Source organism: Acromyrmex echinatior, chromosome 2 (genome assembly GCF_024713525.1).
Source record: "Acromyrmex echinatior isolate Ae372 chromosome 2, ASM2471352v2, whole genome shotgun sequence".
NCBI lineage: Eukaryota > Metazoa > Arthropoda > Insecta > Hymenoptera > Formicidae > Acromyrmex > Acromyrmex echinatior.
In genome coordinates this window covers 2,377,045-2,404,317 of record NC_141853.1, presented here as the reverse complement: position 1 = coordinate 2,404,317, position 27,273 = coordinate 2,377,045, and the positions used below count along the sequence as shown (strand labels likewise).

General features: G+C 28.9%; 1 protein-coding gene across 2 annotated transcripts; it reads left to right on the top strand.

Moving 5' to 3' along the window:
• Positions 1 to 219: 219 nt before the first annotated feature.
• Positions 220 to 27,273, top strand: mnd (L-type amino acid transporter minidiscs). Of its 2 annotated transcripts, XM_011055224.2 has the most exons (9): positions 220 to 3,618; positions 9,105 to 9,576; positions 19,078 to 19,296; positions 20,023 to 20,293; positions 20,858 to 20,981; positions 22,050 to 22,250; positions 23,834 to 23,983; positions 24,221 to 24,398; positions 24,557 to 27,273. In XM_011055224.2, the coding sequence occupies exons 2-9, from the start codon at positions 9,309 to 9,311 to the stop codon at positions 24,616 to 24,618; spliced, it is 1,473 nt and encodes a 490-aa protein (XP_011053526.1). In that variant the 5' UTR covers positions 220 to 3,618; positions 9,105 to 9,308; the 3' UTR covers positions 24,619 to 27,273. The 2 variants fall into 2 exon arrangements, with proteins under 2 accessions (XP_011053526.1, XP_011053525.1); XM_011055223.2 differs by lacking the exon at positions 220 to 3,618 and having other exon boundaries at positions 5,753 to 9,576.

The following is a 27,273-nucleotide window of genomic DNA, read 5'->3' as shown; positions in this document are numbered from 1 at the left end:
AAAGTTTTTCTTTTAATAGCTCATTTTCTTAAAATGGACCATGAATACTATTCAATTCAAATTGTGAGTAGAAAATCCATTGTTTCATTTAAAAATGTATTATGAATGCTCTATTTTATTTTAGAATTATGAATAAAACATTTTTCGTTTTATTTCAGTCGAGTTAAAAAAAAGTTGTGCCATTAAAATATATCATGAATTCTACTTCATTTAATATTTAAAAAAGATTTTAAAAAACTACGTAATATGTATAATAAATGTTACATATGCAAATTCCTTATTTTTAATTAATATACATTAATCGCTTTTATGTATATTTTATATTAATACGTTTTCTTTATTACACAACTAGCGTAATTTTTTTGTATAAAAGTTTTAAAATAATAACTATAAAATTTCATGTGATTCCAATTACGCAATAATTTTCCCCCTATCAATAATGTTATTCGTCATATTTCGTCATGTCGTTATTATATTATAATTCAGAATTTCCACATTGTGACGCTAATTTATGATGCTAGAAGTCTCGATCTACCTACATCGACTTTCATAGGAGGAAAGTCTCACCGTTCATTTTACTAATTCAAAGAAGAATTGAGCCGGTTATAATCGTTTAATTTTATCGATTTCGTCCGTTGTATATCTTGCACGCTGGCGTCAAAATTTATTTTTATAGGGCCACACGGGAAACCGCGGCGTGGATTAGAAAGGGGAGAAATACACGCCGTAGCGGCGGAAGCTTGTCGCACAGTGACTCTCAAATAGTGGATTTCCCGAAGAGCGAAGTCGTATTTCGTATATACCGTTGAATATTGAAAACCTATATAATTCACGTTACATTACAACACACAGTGCTTACAAAGTGTTAAAAAAGCGTTAAAATTATATAAGCGCTTTGCAGCGCTGCTGCTTAGGTACTAATTAGGTTTACAATACATTCATAGTGAATATCGGGAATACCAGCATAATCAGTGCTAATGTCTGGTTTTCCTAAAAATAAAAGAAGATCTTCATTCTTGTCAAGCGTTCCCGACTGTAAAAATCCTGTCTTTTCAGCTGAAGATATAAAAAAAGGATATAAAATTCACATGAAAACTGCGTATAAATGGACAAAAAAAAATATTTGCGAATGTATTTTGTATAGTTATGTGCAAAATTTTAGTTAAAATTTGAAACAGCAATTTTCCAATTTTATTATTGTTAGCAATTTGATTTCTCAATAAAGTCTACAAGAATGAAAAATTAATATGGAATGAAAAATTAAAATGGATTGTGATCAAAATTTTAATTCATTTGAATCCATCCAAATACATACTTAAATATTCATGGTCCATTTCTACTTTTTTTAATTAGATGGAAAACTTTCTTTTAGATTCAATTAGATTAAAAAATCGCATTTTCTATTTTGAATTGAGAAATATTCACGAGGTACAGAAAAAAGCTGATATTATTTTTAGATTGAAAGGCATAGAAATATGTTTCATGTAATTTCTAAATGAATAAAAACGCATTTGAATTGAAAAGAATTCATTTGTTCGCAAATGAAAATCTAAATCCATTTCAATCCATTCTCGTTTACTGGAAGCTGAAAATATAATAAATAATTAGAGTTTTTTTTACATGATGAGTAAGTTTATGTTAAATAAAACAAACGTCTTTTTTTATTTGTATTTTATCGTTAAAGTATGTGCAAGACTTAAACAAATAGGAACAAACAAATAAATATTTTGGAAATATACAATGATTACTGATTTAACAAAAAATTAAGATATCAGTCTTAAATATTGTCTATATACAGGGTGTTTCTGAAATAATGCTGACTAATCATATAGTGCTATGCCTAATAAAAAACTGAGTCGAAAAATCCTGTACCATTTTGCAATTTTCGTAATAATTAATGAAATATTAATTTCTAAATTGCCAAATAAACAGAAAAATTAATGTATAAAATAATTTTAAGATATTTTTTAATGTTTTTTGTGAAATATTTTAAAGATGTTTTTTAAAGAACTCTTAAAGATATTTTAAAGTTGTCTTATACATCGATTTTAGACATTTTGGGTAAAAAAAATATTGCGAAAATTGCAAAATAGAGAAGACTTTTCGACTCAATTTTTTTATTAGAAATAACATTATATGATTAGTGGGTGTTATTTCAAAAATACTCTGTATATGTAAAAAAGAAAAGAAAATTTTGTAATTTTAATAATTTGTAAGGGTGCTACTTTATTTGTGCGTTTTTGTTATATGACAAATATAAAACGGAGAATGTACTAAATGAAATAGCGATCTAAAAGTGTTTAACGTTATTTTGTTTAAATTCAATTTGCCTTACAAATTTTCACATTTTATAGATATATAGCACAAAAATAGATTTGATATTGATAGAAACACGATAAGAAGTTCAATTATTGACTCAATGTGGTTCATTCATATTTAAATAGCACGCATTCGCGATTACACATACGAATAAGCTACGTGTAAATGATAATGTGATGATAATAACGAGAATGGTTGCGCAGCACTGACGAAACGGACGTGCGACATCATTGGCGTAGAACGCTATACAATATATTATAGCTAGAAATATATCAATTTAAGTTCAGAAGAGAAAACTAATAAATGAGCGGTCAGTAATTTTTAATTTAATGTGATTAGTTCTTGCTTTTAAATCTTTGCTAAATCTAAGTGTAAAAATATATTAAAAAATCATTGAGCGTTTACTTATAGTTTTCTCTGCTGAATACAGCCATTATCACAAATTGTACATTGATTATAACAAACCTAATAATACAACTTAAAATACTCTAAAAAATAAATTTGAACATTTTAAACCATTAAAATATTGTAATATTAATTTTAAAATATGCAATTTTGATGAAATAATTGATAATTTATGTGATATTATATGTAGAAATAAAAGTATGTTTTTTAAAAATAGGTTTTTTACATTTTTTCTTTCTTTATGTTTTTTTTATTTGTAAGCAACTAAATGATAACTTTATAGTTATTGCAGTAAATAAACCTTTAAAAAAAAAAAGAAAAACAATGCAATAGTTTACATTGATCTTTTAATTGTTGTGAATGTTACTCGTATACTTTTAAATTGATTAATTCTTTATCTATTCTTTTGATGTGCGTCTTTAGTAAGAATGACAATATGAGAAGGAACCTTCCTTAAGCAAAAAGAATTTCCCAGAAGTATTCCGCGTATGTAATATCTTCCATATGGAGCTTTCAATGCTTGTTGCAGCATTTGGACGTTTTGATTCGCGTCGCGCCAATGCCGAGGATGATGGATCTCGACGAGAAGACTCGCTCGGACACGGGAGACACTTTAGTACTCCGCCAACCTCCCAGTACTGTGCGCGCACGTATGCTGATCGTGCTTTTTCACGGGGAAATATGATCCTTTGTACGCGGCGGCACGCGCCGCGATTTGCGAATGGAGTGAAGATCGCTGCGAGCCGCTGCACGTCGAGAATATCGAAACGCACCACACTTCATGCGACTCGCGCCAGCATGATCGCCGCGCGAATGGTTCTTGCGACCGACGAATCGGCACATTGATTAAATGCCTTCGATCAACGCAGAGTTACAAGGGCGCAAAGAACACTCGTGGGTGAATGTTTACGGCGAAGTGAAACATATATCGTTGCACTATTTGCAGTGTAATATTGCAAAATACAGAAATATGAAACGAGTCTTCGCGACAGAAATCTGACTGTCGCAAATTGATCGTTTTCTGCTTACTTATAGTAATGCAATACCGATCTATAAACTACAGAATGTAGTTTGTAAAGAAATCCAATTTGCGACAATTAGAAGAATGTACGATAAAATATTATTATTCTTCGAAAAGAAACCAAGACGTACAAGACCTCGCAAGATCTTATTTTTTTTTAATTGACACTTTTAATGACGAGAAATCAAGCTGAATTTTAAAATGGTTTTCGAGTTTTTATCATATATGTAACATTGTAGCAAATTTCCAAAATTATAAATCTGATATGTATTTCAAATAATAATATCCTAAAAAATTTATCATGCATAAATATGTATAAATATGTATAAACATACATAAACATGTATAAATATTCATACATAATTTTATATGAAATATGTCCATATTATACATGTTCATACATCTCTGTTTCTTTTGTAAAATTACTTTTTAGTATAATAGAAATAATAATAGTAATGTGAAAACATTAAAAATAATTAAAAGAGTAATTTTCACACTATGTTTTAGAAAAAATTAAGTTTGAAAAGAAATGTAAAAAAAAATTACTTGTACACAATTATACATTATTTTATATATAATTTCATAAGTAATATTTTTTATATTTTTTTTAAACTTGATTTTTTTCTAAAACAAATAATGTGAAAATTATCCTTTTAACTATTTTTAATGATTTCACATTACTATTATTATTTCTATTACACGTATTTCATATATGATTATACACATTTATAAATATTTATGTATGTTTGTACATATTCATGTATGAAAAATTTTTTACCAGAGAGTTTAATCCTAAAATAGAGCATCTGCACGTGTCTAAAGTCGGGATAAAAACGATATCTTTAAGACTAATATTACATTAATCCCTCATACTACGAATTTTTCAAACCTGTCGATTTCACTATAGGACGTCCGAGAATCTCTCTGTTCTGCAATCAATTAATAACGATTAAAAAATTTATCATACGATAAAAAACGTACGTGCTATCTGGATTATCTGCAGACTTAGTAGACTCTGTAGTATTATCTTATAATATACATATGAGATAAGCTTATCGGTATTAACACTATGAGTGTATTCTCCTGACTTTTTAACGTTTAAGCACAAAGATTGTTGTAATTGTTTCGGATAGAATCATAAATACGCAATCACATACACACACAACATAAATTCGCTAAGATTTCGATTAAGATCGAGATCGATTATCAAATAAGAATGGGATTTTATTTGTGCGTTTTTGTCGACAAATGTCTACAGAACAGAGAGGGAGAATCTTCGGATCTCTCTATCCTACAGCCAATCAACAGGCTTGAAAAATTTGTTGTATGACAAAAACACACAAATAAAATCCCATTATAAGGAAATAGACTAATTGGAATTATCGCTATATCATGCGCAACTATTTCATATAAAAAGTTTTATCATAACGATAGATTAGAGATATCATAAAGATATAATACAAATGACATACGTTTCTGCTAATCTTTTAGCCATTATCAGCAAACGCTTCTATATAAAAGAATACTTATTAAGGCGTGCTTATGACCATGGTCCTTACGAGGCAGTTAACCAATCCATTTTTAGAAAGTAATTTCAAATTTAATTGAAAGATTGAATATTACATATAACGTGATCAAATGATCTCACAAGTATGCAACGGATAAATATATTCGTATAAGATACAGATATTTAAGGCTATATTATGTATAATAATAGCAATATATAAAATATAAAATTGCAACTTAAAAGTATTTATAGCAAAGTGTGTAATTATATATATATATATCTATATCTATATATATATATATATATATATATATAGATCGTAGTCATAAATTGAATTAGAAATCTATATAAAGTGACAAATAGATGTGTCAGACAGTTGCCATGTCAGAATTTAAACTCTGCAAGGCAACTGTTTGGCTCATTTACTTGTCATTTTGTATAAACTTTTAATCTGATTCAATTTGTGATTGCGATATATGTATATAATTAACAACTTTGTTATAAGTTTTTTTATTCTTGAGTTGCGATTTTATATTTTATATATTGTTGATGTAAACCATTAATACTCTTTTTCCTGGATGTACTCTTTTTTCAGGCGTCCGAGGACGTCCCGATGGATTTTCAATGTATACTCTTTTCTTACTACTTTGGGAACTTGGGAGCGAACGAAGGGATCGAAAGTTATTAAGTCACTGTGACACTGTCACACATGAAATATATTAACATATAGTACAGGATAAGCATAGAATAAGATATTAAGATCGCTAAACCAATGAGTATCCAGCATAAAAATGGCCATATTGATTTACATAAGATGCCCTGTTAGCAAAATGTTTGGCCAAATTGGCAAACTCGATCGAGATTTTGACTACAAAACCATAGCCATTTGTGTCTGCATTTGGCTGTAGATTGTCGACAAAGCCTGCTGATAGGCTATGTCAGCAGATTAGTGGCAGAAATCGAACAGAATTTGCTCGAATCTAGGTTGTGCTCTCAATCTGCCATCAAATTGCAAAACTTTGTTTGATTTCTGCTACCAATTTGCTGGTAAAGCATGTTTAGCAAGCTTTGTTATATTTCTGACAGCAATTTGCTAACAATATCAGATAATACAAACTCTGTGTACAATTTGTTATTTTTCTGCAATTAAAAATTGGTAGTAAAAAGGCCTGCTATCAATCTGTTTCTGCAGAGTTTGCTATCAAAATGCTAATTTTAAACATTAGGTTTATTCGCGTTGATTGTATAATACTTTTTGCACTTAGCCATTTTCGCTTTTTCTTTTATCTCATTTTAGTTTAGAAATTTTTTACATAAAGTTGTTTAAAAGAAGTTTAAAAGAAATACAAAATAATACAAGTCTCAGACAATACTTACTTCTTCGTTTCTTTATTTTTTTGTGTTTATCAGTCTTCGTGAAAAAAATGGTAGTATACTTCTTTTCTTACGGATGTTCTTCACATGCATTATATCTGGTCACTCTATGTTGATGGCTGAAAGATCAGCCGAAACATGTGTCATTTGTATTATATATCTATTGTATCATTAATTACGATAAAGTTTTTTATACGAAATAATTGTATACAATTTACAGTCTCATTAGTCAATTTTTTACTTGATATATTTGTACTTGATATATTTTTATTTGATATATTTTTACTTGATGTATTTTTGGGAAATTTTATTTATAACTTCTAATTTTTTCAATTATGAGAATTATTGTGCCTTTTTATACTCAACGAGAAATATACATATATTGCGAGAATTGTTGCGAAACGCGATTATACAAACGTAGTCATCAAGAAGTCTATAATTTTTAACTGCACTATTCATTTAAAAAAGCAGTCTGTTTGTATTAATTAGAATTCTAATTAAAAATAGACAAATCAAAATTTTCTGGTTGAATTTATTAAAATTTAAGTTGAGATATAATCAGAATTTCAATTGATCTGAATTTTTCTAGTTTATCCATTTTCATCCAAAAAATTTTTTAGTGTCATTCTTTTTGCATATATAGAAAGTCCCTAAAATTCGGCATCACTCTTCCTGAGCATATAAAACAGACTAAACTAAGTCCTTTACCATTTTGTAATTTTCGTAATAGTTAACAAGATATTAATGATTAAAAATCGCTAAATATTGATTTTCAATAATTTTTCACTCAAATATTATCAATTTTACAGAAAAATAGCAAGAGATAAAAATTATTTATTTTTCTCTTATAAAGTTCTGAGAATTTTTTCAGAATTTTTTAATATCGTATTTTCTCATGGTGGTAAATAAGAAAATACTAATATAAGTTGATAAAAAATTCTGAAAAAATTCTTAGAGTTCTATGAGAAGAAAATAAATAATTTTCATTTAAGTTTCGTCATTAAGTTTTTTTGTCATCACAAGAAATATTTTTTTTCTTGTTAAGATCATGTAAATAATCCTTTCATTTTCTAAAAATTTTATTGAATAAATTTTATTATTTATTCCTTTTTTTTCATAGGCCCTTTTATGCCAAATTTTATAATACTATTTAATAATAATAACAATAGCAATATAAAAAAATTAAACATTTTATTTTTATTGTTGTAACTGTATTTTGTCTGTACTGTCTTCAGGAAAAAAAATAAAAGTTAGGTATGTATGATTTATAAAATCGAAATCGGAAACGAGGAAACATATAAGCTCTAAAATATTAAAAAAAAACAATTCAATAACAAAAATTGCTATTTATGTAATAAAAGAATTTATGTAATAAAAAAGGGTTTATGTAATAAAAGAATAAAATCCCCTTCCCCTCAAAAGAAAATCCTGGATACGCCCATGCAAGGAATGAACATTAACATTTTGTTAATTTCATCAAGTTTGAAAAACAAACATTCAATTATATCTCTAGCAAGCTGACGTCAAAATAAGCTACGTCATTTGACGTTAAAATGACGTTAAAATGACGTAGCTTACTGCCTTGGATGTTTGTACCATATTTTACATGAAATTAGACATTGCCTTTATGTGTATCTCGTAAGATTATCGTTTTCACAGATTTGCTTTTCGGCAAATTTATGATGCAATACGAATTGAGACACTCGTAAGATGTAAGATTTAAGGTAGGCGCAATGGCGTAGAAACGGCCAATACTCTGTTGATGGAATTGGAAAAAAAGCGCTGCTTACATTGAACATCTTAGAGTGTCCAAGTTCACGTCGAAAAACTGCAGAGCAGTACTTGCACTGTTTGCTAACTAAAGTCTGAACATGATCGTCTGGACATTGTTGAATGTTTATATTTCTCTCACGACAGCAAGAAAACTGCTGTGTCAATACAATAAGAAATTCCGCAAGAAATGCTGAAATGCTTTTAATGCGATCAGTTTTGACATTGCTTTGAGATTATTCATTGTTTTAGTGAAGAACGAAGTCCGTGAAATATCGATACAAAAAATGTTCAAATAGATTTTTCATTTCATTTATTTTTATCGCATTTGCTTTTGATTTTTCGTCGGTATTTTCAGAGACACGAAGAAGAAAGGATCGCGAATTGTCAGAATAAGTGTGTCCGCGCCAATGGGCGCGCGTGTTCGCGCGCGGCCGTCGCCAGCCGCTAGCGTCGCGTCAGTTCGATCGCGGAGCGACGAATCAAAGGGTAGGAGATGGTGGTGAGCGTGCCGGTGAGCGCGGTCATAAGAAACGAGCGGCAGCCGGCAGCGGCAGTTCGGCAATTGCGGCCCGGCACGTTAGGTGTATATGTGTATCTGTCGCGTGAGACGCTTCTTGCCACGTGGTGATACGCGACCGCGTGCGTTTGCAATTTCTTTCTTTTTCTGTTCTTTATCCATTTTCCGTTCTCGTTTATCTTCTTTAGCTTCCGCTTTCCCTCCGCCTTGACCACATATGTCACCGTTAACCGCATCGCATGCATTCGCGGTAGTGCCCACGCGGCACGCCGCGGCAACCGTTGCTCAAGCACTTCGAGTAGTCGCGTGAAAACGTGCGTGACACTCGCGCGCGCGCGCGTATACGCGCGTGCTCCGATTTCGAAAAGAACTTTTAACACGACGCACGGAAGATGCCGGACAAGGTAGCGCCGGCGGAAAAGTCGGTGTTGTCGCAGTCCAAAGATGCGAGATCCAACAGCGACGAAGGTATCAAATTGAAAAAAGAATTGGGTTTGTGGAACGGCGTGGCGATCATCGTCGGTATCATCGTCGGCGCCGGTATCTTCGTGTCGCCCAAAGGCGTGCTTAGGAACAGTGGCAGCGTCGGCCAGGCTCTCATTGTCTGGATTTTTTCCGGGATCCTGTCGCTTATCGGAGCCCTATGTTATGCCGAGCTCGGTAAGTGATGAAATTTTGTAGAACGGTTGCTTTGAAATTTAAAATAACGCGCTCGACGTGGAAGGCGGGATTAGTATTCCAATTCCATAATGGCTCCCGCATACAGGACGTAGCAACACGCTGTGGAAGTTGGCGCAATCATCGACTAATCATATTTTTGCTTTTATGGAAAAGCGATAAATTGATTGGCTACTGATGTTCTGTGTGCAAGAGCTATAAAGTCCATTCTACAATTGCGTAAGCGTAGTTGTAAGTAGTTACAGTTGTAAGAATTAACCAATCACAGTCAAATATATCACAGGAAATTATTCGACTACGTTTACACAATTGTAGATCAGGCTTAAGAATTCTCCGTGATTTTAGAATGGCGTAAACGTAGTTGTAAGTGATCGTTGTAATAATTCACCAATTATAGTTGGATATTCTCCTCATCTTCAAGTGTGATTGATCAATTCTTATAATTACTAATTACGTTTTACAATTGTAAATCGGGCTTTACAATTATGCCCGCACTTACAACCACGTTTATGCAATTATAGATCAAGCTTAATTAAACGGCCTCCCCAGGACACTCAGAATTTCAGAAAACAAAATCTCGGAAAAATAATATGACCAATCAGAATTATTTAACCAATAGAAAATAGAATAAATGCCTATAATGGTCGAAACAGGATCTTTAATGCTTAAATAATTCAATGTGGATTTATATATACTACACTGAGAGAAAAATGTACTAAATTTTAAATAAATAATTGTTTAAATAGTACTAATATTCAGAAAATAAATATTTGCTAATAAAATATATAAATAAAATATATTGTAGTATAATATATAAATCAAATTAATGATTCTTGTACCAAATAAATATATGTTTACATTTCGTAAATATTTAATTGGCACTATTCGAACAAATATTTATTAAAATTTAGTACATTTTTCTCTCACCTCAGGAAAAAATGTTTTATGTATAATTATATAAAATTATAAATACTGTAATACAAAATTGACATATTTTATATATAATTATATTTATAATATGTCCATCATATAATACGTTTTTTTCTCTGGAGTGTACACTCAGAGAAAAATATATTACTTTAGTTCTTATTACTTTTTAAAACTAGTTGCAAGTATTTAAATTTTGGAGTTGTACTTTATAATTGCCACAACTATTTTTTTCTCTCAGTGTGTGTGTGTGTATGTATACATATATATATATATATATATATATATATATATATATATATATATATATATGCATATAACTAATGTGAACATGGCGCTCAACTTTATCAAAAATAAAAATTAATAGTGCGTTTGTATTTCATTTGTACCTGTTTGTACCGATTATTATTTTGTATGCTTCTCAAACAGTAAAAAGAATAAGTAAATTAAAAAATGGGCAGCGCGCAACTTTAAAATTTTTTAATTTTATTTATGCCATTTGAAAGAGAATTGTTTGTACCCGTTTGTATCTCTTTTATTTTTGTTTATATAAATTCTCGTTAAATAATTCAATTCATGAATTTATATATACTATATATGTACATGTCATTCGAGACTAACAGGGAATATATAGTATATATAAATCACATTGAATTATTTAAGCATTAAAGATTCAGCTTCGACCGTTATAGACCTTCATTCTATTTCTTATTGATTGAGTTTTCACATATACGGTCTAATAAGATTATTGTTATTGTTTATATTGAAAGAATGTTGAAGACTGTTGAAAGATTGTTGAAAGACATTGTTTCCATACATGTACTGATTATTGTGAGAAATATTACATATTAATCTGGTTGTATATTATTTTTTTGAAATCCGTTTTTCGAAATTCCGATTATTATAAGAAAACACTCTTAAGAATCTCGTGATACTAAACCAGTTTGATGTACTTCGATATCTAACGTAAGAGTAAATTCTAAAAGAGATATTTTCATACAAAAATAAATATAGAAGCTATTAATGTACTAAAGGAAAAAAAATGTATTATATTAATTATGTTACATTATCAAAAAAAAATAGATATAACATAGCAATTCACAATGTTTACGTTTTGTTGTTACAACGCGGATAAAATCTACGAAAATTTTCTAAAATAACAATGTCATTAATACCATTAGAGTGTAAATTTAAAAAATAATAACTATGTATATATATATATATATATATAAATTGGATGGCTTTTTAGGAATATATCGTTCTATGACATCGTAAGTTTACATATTATCATAATTCATGTATATCATGAAATATTTTATATCATATTATTTTACATATCTTTTGATACACGTTATGTACATAAAAAAAAACGGAGTTCTACATAAGACAAAATAATATTTTCTTTAAAAACAGTTTAAAATGTAAAAGATAATGTGAATAAATATATATAATATTAATAAATATGCTGCTATTTTTTAAAATAATAATTTTTTCACATTAATATTATCCTTAAAATTGTTTTTAAAAAGAATTACTATATTAAAAAATTTTTTATTCTCTGTGCTATATTTATCAATCGTAATTTTTTATCTTGGTAACTTTCTAAAACATTTGAGATATTTTGAGTCCCAAGAGGCATGATATGCATTTTTTTATTTGTTTGGTATATGATTTCTTTGTTTCTTTTTCAACGATATTATTGCAGCAACGATACTGTTTATATGCGCACGTGACATTGCCATCTCATGTCTCAGCACGGCCATATGCTGATACACATTTCATGTGATATCTTTGTAACCATAATTTGCTGACAATGACTTAAGAGAGGATAAGTGCGGATATTTACACGACTATTTTTGAACGGGAAAGAGAAAATAGAAAGATAATAGATATCTTTGAGAAAATATACTCAAACATTCTTAAAGGATAAACATTTTATTTTGTAAAATTATACTTCAAAATTTTACGATTAATATAAAACAGAGATGAAGTTTGAATACTTTTAAAAATATTTTTTACGAGACACATTTTCCTAATCACTATAATATAAGTGTTAGAAAATTAATGTAAATTAGTAATTTTTGTATTTTGAAATATTTTCACGATAATGAAGTACTTCTAAGTGAAAATAAATTAAATTAAGATAAATGTGGCATATACTTTGTTTATTCTTTTTTTTACCGATAATTCTTAATCTATAAAGATCATAAATTTTCAACACAAAGTTTGATTCCTGTTTGAAGAGTCCAATTTGATCGAGATTCATTATTTTAAACGAATTCTAGTTTTTCGTTATCTATCGTACTAATTTATCTACTGATAAAAAAAAATATTACAATCATCAGATTGCTTATTCATCATATGCATCAAGTACAAAAAAATTATCGAGAGAGAGAGAGAGAGAGAGAGAGAGAGAGAGAGAGAGAGAGAGAGAGAGAGCTTAATTACATGTTGTAAAGTACTTTCGTGTTTTATTTTCAGCTATGATATATTTACATTCTTATAAATATGTAAATTTATATCTCTCAACCAGCAGATCATCTATATCACTACAATTCTTTATCATTACAATTCTTCTTTTGCACTGCAACAGCAATATAACAAGACGTAACAATTAACACTTCCGATATATTAAAAGATTATGAAAGCGATCGTCGTATTTAAAAAGTTCAAAAGTTTATCAAATAACGATGTAATCATTGATGACTAAGGATATTATTGATACTGAATATTCGTTTTTAACACTGAGTTTTTTAGTATTTGATATTTTATTTCTGCAGCTATAATTGTAGCTTTAATTTTATCTGCTTAAAATTAATATCGTTTCAACTAAGGTACCTGAGCCAAATATAAATAAGTTATTATACTTATTGCAATGTACACTCATAACACAATATTTTCAGCTCCAATACAGAGCATACTAATAGAGGCAAGCTTGCGATACATGTTACTGCAGGATTCACAAAAATTCTTCATATCTTTCAAAAAACATTTTAAATACTTTAAAATATAAAATATTATCTTTTATATCGTATACATTAATGATTTAACATGAAAAAAAACTTTTTCTTATTTGTGCTAGTTTTCTTTATGGCTTATTTAAATATAAAAGCATAATAATAAAAACAGTTACCTTATGTAACAACATGCATATCAGAGAAAAATATTTCTTTGGATTTAATAAATTATTTGAAATAGTCCAAACAAACCATATTTGAATCAAATACGATTGTTGAAATTTGAAAACAAATTTGTATATCTTTGTCTTAAATACATTATTTGTTTGAACAGACAATGTTTATCTTCGGTATTGACGCGATCAAACTGTACGTCACAATCATAATTGATATAGCACCTAGCACTGCTCGTTTAATCTCGAATTTAATCTTATTGTTAGACGTATAAATCATCGTTTCCGTAATTTCGCCAAAAAATGTAATGGTTGTTCTAAGAAAGCAATTATTGCATGGGACAACCTTATCAATATATTTTCAAATATATAATTTCATTATTATTCATGTATTTCATTGTATTCATTGTAATCAAATAATATATTATTTGGTTGAAAGATATTACTTCAAATAATAATGTTATTTCTGTCAAATAATAGAGGTTTTTCTCGAATAAAACAACAAAATTTTTATTCAAACAAATAATGTTAAGCATTATATGTTATTTTAATAAAACAAATTTTAATCAAATAAATAGGAATATAAATAGGAATATTAAATCCAAAGAAACCTTTTTTTCTGTATATACATTAAAAAAGAGGAAACCAAACTCAAACTCGGCCAGTCGCGAAAAAGTTGAGCTCGATTTAAAGCTTCACTAAATTGCTTTAAGGTATCTTTTCATGCTGACACTCGACAATCATTATTAGCGTTAAAACAAATCATGTGATCAAGAATGATGAATGTCAAGCGCAAAGGTCTGTACTCCGGCCTTTAATTTTCATTCAAAGAATGACATTAAAGATTATAAATGATATCGCAAATATATAGAAAAACCATAAGGATAAATCGCTAATCAGAATTGTATACACCAATGTCTATAATAATGTTCAGTAATGTCCATTTTTTATGGCTACTATAAATTCCTTATTAATACTCATTAATGCACTAGTAATGCTCTAGAATGCATAACCTCATATCGTTTATTATACAATTTTCTTAAGTTATATCTCCCATCTGTACACCGCAATGCCCTCAGCAGTTTACTCCCTGAGAAAAACTAATCGCAGCGCTGCATGGGTCATTGATGATTCATGGTATAAACCCTTAATAACTAAGTGAATCTCTCCGATTTAAATAAGCTTTTAGTATGTTGTTCTATGGATAAAAATAGGAGACATTTATTTTTTTATACGTGCTGAGTCACACGTTAAGGAGATGAAATCCTCCTTAAAAAAAAAATTGATTTTTTTTCTTTCAGATTGAATATCATCGAAACTGTTAGAGATAGAAAAAAATTTTCAGAGTAAAAATTAAATGGCTTCAAGAGTACTTTAAAACTACAATAAAAAAATTTTTTCTTTATAAATAAATAATTTTTATTATAAATAAATAATTTTAAAAAATCTTTTTTTATTATAGTTCTAAAGTACTCTTGAAGCCATTCAATTTTTATTTAAAAATTTTTTATCTATCTTTTACAGTTTCGACGATATTCTTCGATATTCGACGATAACTTGGAAGAAAAAAACCGATTTTTTTCAAAAGAAGATTTGTCTTCCTTAACGTGCAATTCGGCATGTATAAAAAAATACATGTTTCCTATTTTTGTCCATAGAACAACATACTAAAAACTCATTTAAATTGGAGAGATTTACTTGGTTGTGTTCCCTTGTAAGTAGCGCACTATATTTAATCAGTGAGATCATGAATAAAAATATAAGATGTTTTATATATTACATATATGAAATACGGCTGAATATAATTTTAACAAATTTCTTATTAGTGGTAAATTTCTAATGGTGGCTCAATATTGATTTATAACATTTTGGGCTAATTTTCTGATCATTGGTCATCGTAGGATTTATTTGCAAGGAAACAAAATCGTTTTAATACGTGTTGCACCGACGAATGCAGTAACGCACACACGTGCGCGACCTAATCCCTGACCTGATGATAATTAAACAATGTTACGCGCATTATCGACTATGAATAACAAATAATAGCGATAATATTTTCCATTCGAACGATCCCTGACACATTAAATCTTCCGCGACATTTGAGACAAAAATCAATTTATATAATTTGGTATCTCTTTGCTCATCCGAGTTTATTAACGAAATTCTGTATAAATAATATAAATACTAAATAGATAAACAAGGAATATGACATAAAACATGATTGCACTATCATGTTTTTTTTTATGTGTATAGTATATATTATACTTTTCTTTTTGTGTCGTGTTACTTTTGTGTTCAATTTATATATTTTTATGTTAATTTATTTATATATTTGTAATCAATTTATATATTTTTATGTTAATTTACTTTTATCAATTTATTTTATTTTATATTTTTCTTATATCTAATTTTTTTATATCTTTATTATCTCTGCTTTATCCCATTTAATTAAAGAGCACAGACTTTTGCATGAGGTCCTAAAGAAAGTTTAAATTTTTACATTTTCTATTTGCGGTAATGCATAAAGCATAAAAAAATCAATCAATCCGAGTCCTTTATTTATTTATGGAAAATAAACAATAAGAGGACAATATTCTTTGGAAGATTAAAAAAATCGATATTTTTTTACATTTTATGGAAATACATATTTATAAGAATCTTTTCTTGAATTTTTATTGAATAATTCGGAAAAATACGGACGTTACAACCTCCTATTCGAAGCGACGCGCTTCGAGGTCCTCTCGGCCTCTCACAGGATCTCCCTAAGCTTGAATACAATAACTGTTGTAACGGTCTTGAAAATCAGATAGCTACAGGTTTTTGAATATTGAATTGTAACACGCATTAACGTTTTATATAGTCGTGTATGTATATGTTTATATGTAGAGAGGGAGGGGGGATCACAAGGTCATCAAAATAATAATAAGAATTTCAATGCAACGATTTGGCGTTTGGCATCGAAGCATCCTTACTGTGGCTTCGGGCGTTGAAACATTTATCTGCTTTTTTAGAGCATGCAACGCGAACAAACTTCGGTTAAAATTTTGCTATAAATGCTTTGAAGCGTTTTAAGGCTTTTCTCTATATGTTAGGGATGATTGTTATTTTAATAATTCTTGAAATTTAATCGAGACACCACCTAAAATGGTTCAATATTTCAAAAAAATAACGCCAGATTTTTTTCAGATTTTTTAAACAATTTTAACCTGTGCCAGGTAGACGGAAAAATACCATTGTGCACAAAATTCGGCCGACGCTCTAATTTTTAATCAATTAAAAATTGCCGATCCAATATTCATTATCGTATAATTTTGATTTTTTTTCTGCTCACTTCATTGGATCGACAATTTTTATTTTAGATCGTAATCACAATTTATGCAAAATGAGCTTATATATCATTCAAAGCAAATTTAAAAAAATTCTAAAATTGGTTAAGAATTAGAGCGTCGGCTGAATTTTATCTGCAAAAGTGTTTTTTCGCCTATTCATGCTCCGATGACACGGATTAAAATTGTTCCAAAAATCTGAAAAAATCTGGTGTTATTTTTTTGAAATATTGAATTACTTTATGCGTGTTCCGGTTAAATTTCAAAAATTGTTAAAATACAACCATCCTAGTATATGTACTTAGTATTTATATGTACTTTATATTACTCTTACTTATATTACTAAAGTATTTATATAATAAAAAATCACAAATTTAATAATATAGCTCAAAATATAGATATTATTTAAAACGTTAAAAAAAATCCTATTCAATCCGAATGCATTTTTATTCATTTATAAGAATTGCATGAAGCACATTTCTATGCCTTTCGATCTAAAAATAATATCTGCTTTTTCTGTGCATTGTGTATACTGCTCAATTGAAAATGTTGAATGCAGGAAATGCAGTTTTTCAATCCAATTGAATGTAATTGAAAAAAATTTTTTTTAATTCAATATAGTGTAAATTCAATTTCGAAAGTATCTATGCAAATGTTAAATTAATATGCAATGATATATCTCTGACATAAATACATACATTCTAATCTTTTGTCTCTATTGTTCGAGTATCATTCAGTTCGAAGACTCGACAATAGAAAAAACGAATCGAGACGTACTTATGTCAAAGATGTATCACTGCATATTAATATATCACTGTATTAATTTATGCCAGAGATATAGGCTGCGTTTGACATTGACGCTTACGCGTTCATTCTATCTTTTTCACTCATTATTCATAAAAAGAAGACAGAATAAAGCTTACAGCATGTGAGCGCCGAATGCAGCCCTAATCACTGCGTATCGATATTTTCGAACATCAATTGGATTCAATGGATTTAAAATACCACAAAAATTTCAATCTATTTTACTTCATAATCCGTAATCTCGATTACGGGTAATCTACAATATGCTTTTTGTTTTCTATTTCTTACTTTTTACTACTTTTTACTTTTGCCTTTTACCCAGCTTTTTGTTTTCTGTCATTTAAAATAAAAGTGAACTTCGGAAGAGAGAAAAAACACTCTTGGTAGATTTCCCTTAAATTTGAGAATTGATTTTATCATCTCCTTCTCCTTTTCTTTAGCACTTGTCAAGTGAATAATAATGATGATTTCGGTCAGCAATCAAATAATGAATCGATTCAAAAATGTATTTCAAACAGCGAGAATAATGCCGCAATAGTCTCCCCAAAAATGTCCCCCCAAACACTGGACGCTTGTGCCTGTAGTTACGCACAACGCATCCAAGACAAGTGATCCTAACTTTGTTAGAAACTATAGATCTATTTTTTATTGTTGCATTTTGAACCGATGCAATAAGTTGAAGATGATTTTTTTAAAAAAGATAAAAAAGATTTTTTTTTATCTTATTAGAGAACCGTTTGGAATAAAGCAATGTAATTTTGAGACAATGTGGTATAAAGTTAAAGCAATTTGAAATAATTTAAAAAATTATAATTTTCTCAAAAAATAAGAGCATAAACTTCATACTCTTGAACTTCTTGCGATTTATCTTTCCTCTTTTTCTTTTCATTGAAGAGAAACAAAAAAAAAGACAAATTCTGCATGAAGTTCGGCTCTAAAAAAAAATATGTTTATTGCATAAGCCATCTTTTACGTCGCCTACATCCTGACACAAATGACTTTAGGATTTTTAAAGGCCTAATTGCACCAACATTATTTTGATTTTAAGCAATGTTTAAAACTCTCTCTATCTCTGTCTCTCTTTCGCTTTAAAACGAGACAGAGAGAGTCTTGCTTAAAGTTAAAGTAACGTTGATGCAACTAACACGAGCCTAAAATATATATAATATACCTATGTATAATTGGTCCAATTGGTCGCTCGAAATTGTTCTATCAGATTCTCCATGATTTTCTTCTTATTAAGAGAAGTAGTTTACTAAATTAATAATAAAATGACATCTTTTCAATTTTATACAGGTACGATGATCCCCAAATCAGGCGGCGATTATGCATACATTAGCGATGCTTTCGGACCTTTGCCAGCGTTCCTCTACCTTTGGGTCGCCTTGTTCGTCTTGGTGCCAACAGGGAACGCAATCACGGCCCTCACGTTCGCACAATACATACTGCAACCTGTATGGCCTGGATGCGAGCCGCCGTATGCAGCGATTCGATTACTCGCTGCTGTGATCACATGTAAAATGAATAAATTTTTTTCATTTTATTTTGATAATTTATAGAAAAAAAAAGGAAATATATAGTATGATCTAATAAAATACGATAAATGTTCAAATTTAAATTATAATTCAATAATTATACAAATAATAAAAAACCTACAACAATGTAAGTTGTATTATCTCAATATAGTTTTTTGAGGTTTTCAATACATTAATATCGTTCCGACAGCTTTCATATTCCACGAAAAAAAAATCTTTTCGAAGAATATAAAATTGCTGGAACGATGGCGGTATTGAAAACCCATACATTAAAAGATAGTATAACTCGCATTGCTATGTTCCTTTTATTTTTTGTATAATTATTGAATTATAATTTAGATTTGAACACTCCTTATGAAAATAAATTGTAAAACTTTTCAATTAATTGTAGATTTTTCAATACAATTGATTATGTGCTAAATTTCTGTCAACTTTTTCTTCTACTTTTTGTTAGCTGTTTGATATCTTTTTCAGACGTTTTTCACATCGTTATTATAAATATTGCATGATATATGTGTAAATATATATATATATATATCATAAATATCGAATTCATCAGAAATATCTTAACGTACGTGTGCAATAAGATGTAACATGAGATATAATCCAATATAGCCCGAAAATTATTCATACTCTCGTCGGATTGTTTTAATATCCGCGATATGTGTACGACGAGCATATGGCAATTTCACTATTCTGTTTGTAGGTCTGTTAACCGTCATTAACTGCTATAATGTTAAATGGGCGACCAGAGTGCAGGACATCTTCACTGGTACCAAAATCTTCGCTCTGGTAATCATCATGGTAGCCGGTGTTTGGTGGCTCTGCATGGGCCACACGGAAAACTTCCAACATCCGATGTCTGGCACTAATACTCAACCCGGTTACATCGCTCTGGCAGTATATTCCGGACTGTTCTCTTATTCAGGCTGGAATTATCTCAACTTCGTGACGGAGGAGCTAAAAGATCCCTACAAGTAATTGTCATAAATGCAATTGGGATTAAACTTTCCATGACCTTTTTGTATCTTTATTGCAATTCTTTTAATTTATAATAAAAAAAGCAGCGTAATACACTGAGAAAAAATATTCTAAATGTTAATAAATATTTGTTTAAATAGTGTCTAAACTAAACATTTACTTACAGTAAATAAATATTTACTTAATAAAGAAAATGATAGTTAAATCAAATTAGTGATTCTTGTACCAAATAAATATCTTTGTATTTAGTAAATATTTACTGGGCACTATTCAAACAAATGATTTATTAAAATTTAATATTTCAGTGTACAGGTCAAATTATATTATTTATTTATTTTTGATAGAAAATAATACGCTATTAATTTATATAAAATTAATATTTAATTATCAATTCTTAAAATTTTGTCTTATATATTATTAGAAATAGATACGAATAAAATATTAATATATATTATTATATTATTGAAGCACATTTATATATTTACGACAATAACGTACGTAAAATTTTAACAGAGATTAGAAACTTTCATAATGTGATCGTTGTTTTTTTCATTTCACAGGAATCTTCCAAAGGCGATTTGTATATCACTGCCGTTGGTGACAGTGATTTATGTTTTCGCGAACATTGCCTACTTTGTCGTACTCACGCAGGATGAAATACTCGCGTCGAATGCTGTCGCTGTTGTAAGTACGCTTTTATACGTTAATAATGTTGATAACAATTATAAATACATAAAATATTAATCCATGATTGATTCGCTTCTACGTAATTGCACTCGCACGAATATTTTATTACCAAGAAAGCAATTCTTTGATTCTCTCTTTAATATGTATAAAGATAATATTATATATATAAATTTTAAAAAATAATTTTTAGGAAAGAAAAGAAATTGACGAACTTTAGTTCACACAATAATTTGCTATTAAATTGATTATAGCAATATTTTATATATTGAGCAGTAAAGAAAGAGAAATGAGCATTCAGAATATGCTAAAAGAATGATTTTGCTGAAAGATCTAAAATTTTGTTAAATAAGAACTGATTTAAACAATTAAATTAAAAGACTCTTTTAAATAACAAAAATATCAAGAATATAGAAGGGCAAATTATAATAGAATAAAATTCGAATATCGATATATGTAATAAATGTTTAAAGTTTTAACATTCTTATAAATTGATATGAAGTATAAATTTAATTTAAAAAACTTAACGTTACATTATATTATATGACATGTTTCGGCATTAACTGATGTTAAGTTTTTTAAATTAAATTTACATTTCATATCAATTTATCAGAATGTTAAAACTTTAAATGTTTATTATATATATTCGATATTCGAATTTGACTATAATTTATCCTTCTTGAATAAGAACTGCAAAATAATTTTGTTGATCTACTAATAATTTTATTGAAAATTGAAACTGATTATTAAAATATCAAAATTTTTTGCAGCATTGTTTATTATTTTTTAGTTTCCAACATAATTATTTTGATTAGCAAAATTTTTAGATTTTTCAGCACAATCATTCTTTTTGTACATGGTGGTCTCTTGCACATGCGTTACTGCGTTTCATCAAAACAAGATATTCGGTAAAAAAAAAATAGATTATACGATATCGCAAGAAGTGAAATACAGATTTATTTAATCCATTCAATACAGAAAAAAATTATGAAAAATCGCAATTGCTTTCTGCTGTGATCAAAATCTGTTCCACTTTTGCTAAGTATTAAAACAGAATTTCCTTTCTAGACCTTCGGCGATAAACTATTAGGCGTTATGTCATGGATAATGCCGTTTTTCGTGGCATGTTCGACTTTCGGAGCATTGAACGGCGCGATTTTTGCGTCGTCCAGGTTGTTCTTTGTCGGTGCCCGAAACGGACACCTCCCCACTGCCATTGCTTTAATTAATGTTCGCAACTTGACGCCGATGCCATCCCTCATCTTTCTCGTAAGTATCACACCCTCATGAAACGTAAAGAGAAAATAGTGAATAAAAAGAATTTATTATATAGAATTAATTATGAACTAATTAATTTTTTTTAAAGCTTTTTTTAGATGTTTCACATAATATCTTTATATTTTAATTTTTGCGAATAAAATTCGAATAAAATAAATAAATATCGCGAACACTTATTGCAATTTGACAATTGATCGCTTATTTTGAAAAATGACATCTTAATAGTGAACATATTTATTTGTTGTATTATTTTAATTATTAACGATGACTGAATAATTTGTAAAGAATTGTATTAGTAAATACGTTATCGTATTAGAATTTTATTAATAAATACGTTATCGTCATATAAAATAGCGTGTATGTTTGTAGTGGCATTTATTTGGCGATAATGGGATGTGACAGTGATTCATGTAGCTATAACATCATGAACACTTTAGTAATTGACATCAGGCTTAAGTTACAACGATATTGCATTTATCATGAAATTTGTTTGTTTTAATTCCAATTAATATCACATTTATTCATTTATACGATGATACCAAATCCAAATATTTTGACTATATTAGAAAAATTGTGCTATTAATTGTTAATTATACTTTATAGAAATTTTTGGCTGCAGTATTTATCTTTCGGAAATATTTTAGACTCTTTAATAAAAATATTAAAAGAAAAAATATGATACGTTTTCATGCGCGTATATATATTGCATATTTAGATCGATATTTTACTTGAGAGAAAATACCACATCTAACATAAATACATACTCAAAGAAGATAATCGATACATTTTCAGCTTTATTATACCCAACAAAAGTAATCTGCACTTTGTGTGCGATAATTCGGCCCGTCCAATTGTCGAGAATAGAATTAATTGACGTGCATAAATCGGATCTCGTGAAATTACATTAAAGCCGGCGTCTTAATGAAATAAACGAAGCCAGCCGGATCAGAGCAGGCCGGTAGACATACACAGCGGCATGCTATTATACAGTTCAACATTTTGATTTGCGGTTTGTTAATTGAGAACGATAAATTGATCCTTTCACGTCGCTCCTTGGCCCCGCGTCTCTTTGATGATTAATGGCGAAAGTTTGCTCGCGATCTTTATCCCTTTCTACGAACGAATTAAAAGAATCAATTGCGTTAACTGCGCTTAAAGTCATGCCACGCTGATGCAAACGAATAATGCAAACATGTTTATTATAAAGTATAAGATATACTTCGATATAATTAATCGCACGATGTTTAATACAGATTGTAATTAGTTCTGAGATACCAAAATTATCTTTTTAATTTTTTAACGATAGCTTTCGAAATACAAGAGATTCAGATAATCTAGATTTCCGTAAATTCTACATCTTAAAATTTCAGTTATTTAAAAAAAAATTTGTTTTTTCTTTGAACGAAATGCCAATTTTAGTTTTTGATATAAATCTAAAACCAAATGTTTTAAAGCGTTTTAATTATTACGATTCGCAATCAGTTCTAAAAGCGCTGATACGCACGCGGAGCAATTTTTCTATTCTTGTAGTCGGACTCCAATTCCGAGCGTTAAACTATAATTTCCGTTTCTAGTGCATTATCACCCTGATACTCCTCATCATAGAGGATGTCTACGTACTAATAAATTATGTCAGCTTCGTTGAGGCTCTATTTACCACACTGTCCGTGTCTGGTTTATTGTGGTTACGTTACAAAAAGCCCGATCTCCATCGTCCGATAAAGGTACGCGCAATTTTATTAGGTGTTGGAATTAATTCGTAGCGTTTTTTAATGAAAGAATGTTATTTATTTCACATGAGCATTAAAAAATACATTAATGAAAGTACTTCCCATCACTTGTAAAACGCTACGAATTAATTCCAACACCTAATATTACATTTAATTTTTAGAAAATATCATATCTATGCATCTTCCTTTTTTTTTTATTCGCAAATTTCATTCGTATATTTTATCCTCTAGGTTTCTATCATTTTGCCAATCATTTTCTTCATAATCTGCGCATTTTTGGTCACTTTTCCGTGTTATGTCTCGCCATGGGAAGTAGGTATAGGCATAATCATAATTCTATCTGGCATTCCCGTGTACTGTATATTCATCGATTGGAAAAAGAAGCCCGCTTGGCTCGTCAATGTATCCTGTAAGTATAGATAAGTTTTAGAAGCTTGTTTAAAATGAAACTGCAAGATGTTGCTTACATTTATAAAGTAAATATATAATATTATATATTTTATGTATTATTTATATAATATGCTATATACTATATGATTATATGTCATTATTACATTTTTTGTGCAGATAATTTCAACGTAGCATGCGCAAAACTATTCATGTGCGTGCAAGAAGATAGGACAGCGTGAGTGCTCAAAACTCGCAGTAATCTTTACGACAAACTCCGAACTGAGACATTCGAATTTAAGAGTGCATTTCGCACGCGTCGTACTTTTCGTAGATAGATAGAATATATAGTTCTGAATAGATACGATGTTATCGTCCTCTATCAAACAATTGCATGATTGCATAAGTATTAACGATAATGCGTGAATGACCAACACGATACTATCGTCAATAGATTCATTACTTTTTATATTTTATATATATATATATATATATATATATATATATATATATGTGTGTGTGTATGTATATACATACAGATCAATATTTGTGGAAGTAATTTTTATATTAGGTGTTGGAATTAATTCGTAGCGTTTTTTAATGAAAGAATGTTATTTATTTCACATGAGCATTAAAAAATACATTAATGAAAGTACTTCCCATCACTTGTAAAACGCTACGAATTAATTCCAACACCTAATACATATACATATATTCGTAATTATTTATTGTTTAATAAGTGCCTGTACGCGTCATTGTTACTCAGCTTATAATGTTAAACATTCACAGAAAGTTCGATTCGTATTACCAATGTAATGAATGTTGCGGAATAGTAAAAGAATCGTCACAGAATGTGCAAATATTGACGAAATGCAGTTTAGAATATTATGTGTATACTCCTTGTATATTTCATGAAAATCGCGAGCGAACGAGCAGTACACATCTCCGCCGATAGAGGACTGCGGTGAAGAGCATTTACTCGTAAACAAGAATCACCTGGCAGAGAATGGTCGCATTCAGCAGACTCAATTGTGTGGAGCGGATCGCGCTCACGGATGTTGAGTCTACTGAACACGACCAATATAAGGAGCGCAGCACTTATGCCCGTATTCATAGTCAAATCTTGTACTTTAGATGCTCAGTAACCAATGAAATAATTCGTAGAATATCTGAAGATAAATTTAAGGAAGCCTTAAATATAAGGCCTGATTATGAATATGGGCATTAATCTGTGAAGTGAGCCCTAAAATTGGGCTCCAAGGTGAAAACATTAAATGTATTTTCCAAAGTAAAATTTTGTTTAAAAATTAATTTATTGATGATCTGGAATTTTTGGAAAAATTAAAATTTTGCGGAATATATTAGGTGTTGGAATTAATTCGTAGCGTTTTACAAGTGATGGGAAGTACTTTCATTAATGTATTTTTTAATGCTCATGTGAAATAAATAACATTCTTTCATTAAAAAACGCTACGAATTAATTCCAACACCTAATATATTGGAATTTGTAACGACATACAAATGAAATTTTTAACTGTCATTTGAATGGTTTTTTTTACACATCGTAAATATTCAGAATATTTTGGAATATTTTTTGGGATTTTAGGAACATTTTATGAATATTTCAAGAATATTTAGCGTTTGCTGGGTATAGTCTATTAGCATGTAAATTATATTCGAGTGCCAATTCTTGATACTGCCTGGCGTATTCGAAATGTTTTAAATATATATATATATATATATATATATATATATATATATATATATATATTAGATAAATATTTTTTGATTATGTAATCCGTACATGCACATGTATTACATTTTCATTGGCTATGTTGGATTTTATACATACTCATAAATATAAAATAATAGAGCTGTATTTTTTATGAAGGCACAATATAACTAGAATTTAGCAAAATTATTAAATAACATCAATAGAATTTATATAATTTTGATAAATTCAATTTTTTAAGGATTTTACATCAATTATAGCATTTATTCGCTTTTAGGAGAACTAACTATCACATATCTAATATATTCTAATATATTCTAATATATTCTAATCATTCAAATTTTAATTCAGTAAAATATACTAAAATGATTTCAATTATATATTGATTTCAATTCCTGATGAATTAAAAAGGAAAAATATAAGTTTGTATACATTAAATATATATAGTCCCAATTGAAAATTTATAAGAAATATATAAAGAATTCTGTTTTGATTAATTGTATGTATTATACATACATACATATAATATACGTTACATAATTTTTTGATAACCATTGATCAATTAGTTCGTTCATATTTCCTTTCTCAGTGGAAAAAAGGCCTGACAAGGTAAAGCTTTTCTCACTTTCAATCATCCAAATCTAAGGAATATGCAGATTTTCTATTTTAAATGAATTAATTGTCTGTACAATGTTAATTGAGCATTAATACATTCACAGTTTATTCAAAATTAAATATCATGAATGAAAAGGTTTAAATAAAATTATGAATGAAAATGTTTTTAAAAAAATTAAATATCCACCTAAAGAATCTTATGGTCTCTCAAATGATATTCATGTTTTCGAATATAGACTGCGTCGAAAATCATTGCCTAAATAATATTTGTATTCTAATGAGATAACTGCTCAAATATTGATAAGGAATCATTGTAGAATAAATTACAAGAATGACTAAATATATGTGCCTTATATACGCGAGCAAACAAATTATATATTCTGTAAAACAGAATAGACTATTTGTATAAAATGGGCAAAATGGCATAATCATACTAATAGTAAATTGTATGTGAATAAGAATAGATATGTATGTATATACATTTTAATACTAGAAGGACTGGATTTGATGACTTCCCTAGAAGAACCCAATAAAATCTTTTTCAGTAGAA

Bases quoted from the DNA above. Each gene is read 5' to 3' on its own strand.
- mnd (XM_011055224.2), top strand. From the start codon at position 9,309: ATGCCGGACAAGGTAGCGCCGGCGGAAAAGTCGGTGTTGTCGCAGTCC. The intron at 9,577-19,077 runs GTAAGTGATGAA...AATTTTATACAG, and splicing joins CCTATGTTATGCCGAGCTCG to GTACGATGATCCCCAAATCA. The intron at 24,399-24,556 runs GTAAGTATAGAT...TTTTTTGTGCAG, and splicing joins TTGGCTCGTCAATGTATCCT to ATAATTTCAACGTAGCATGC.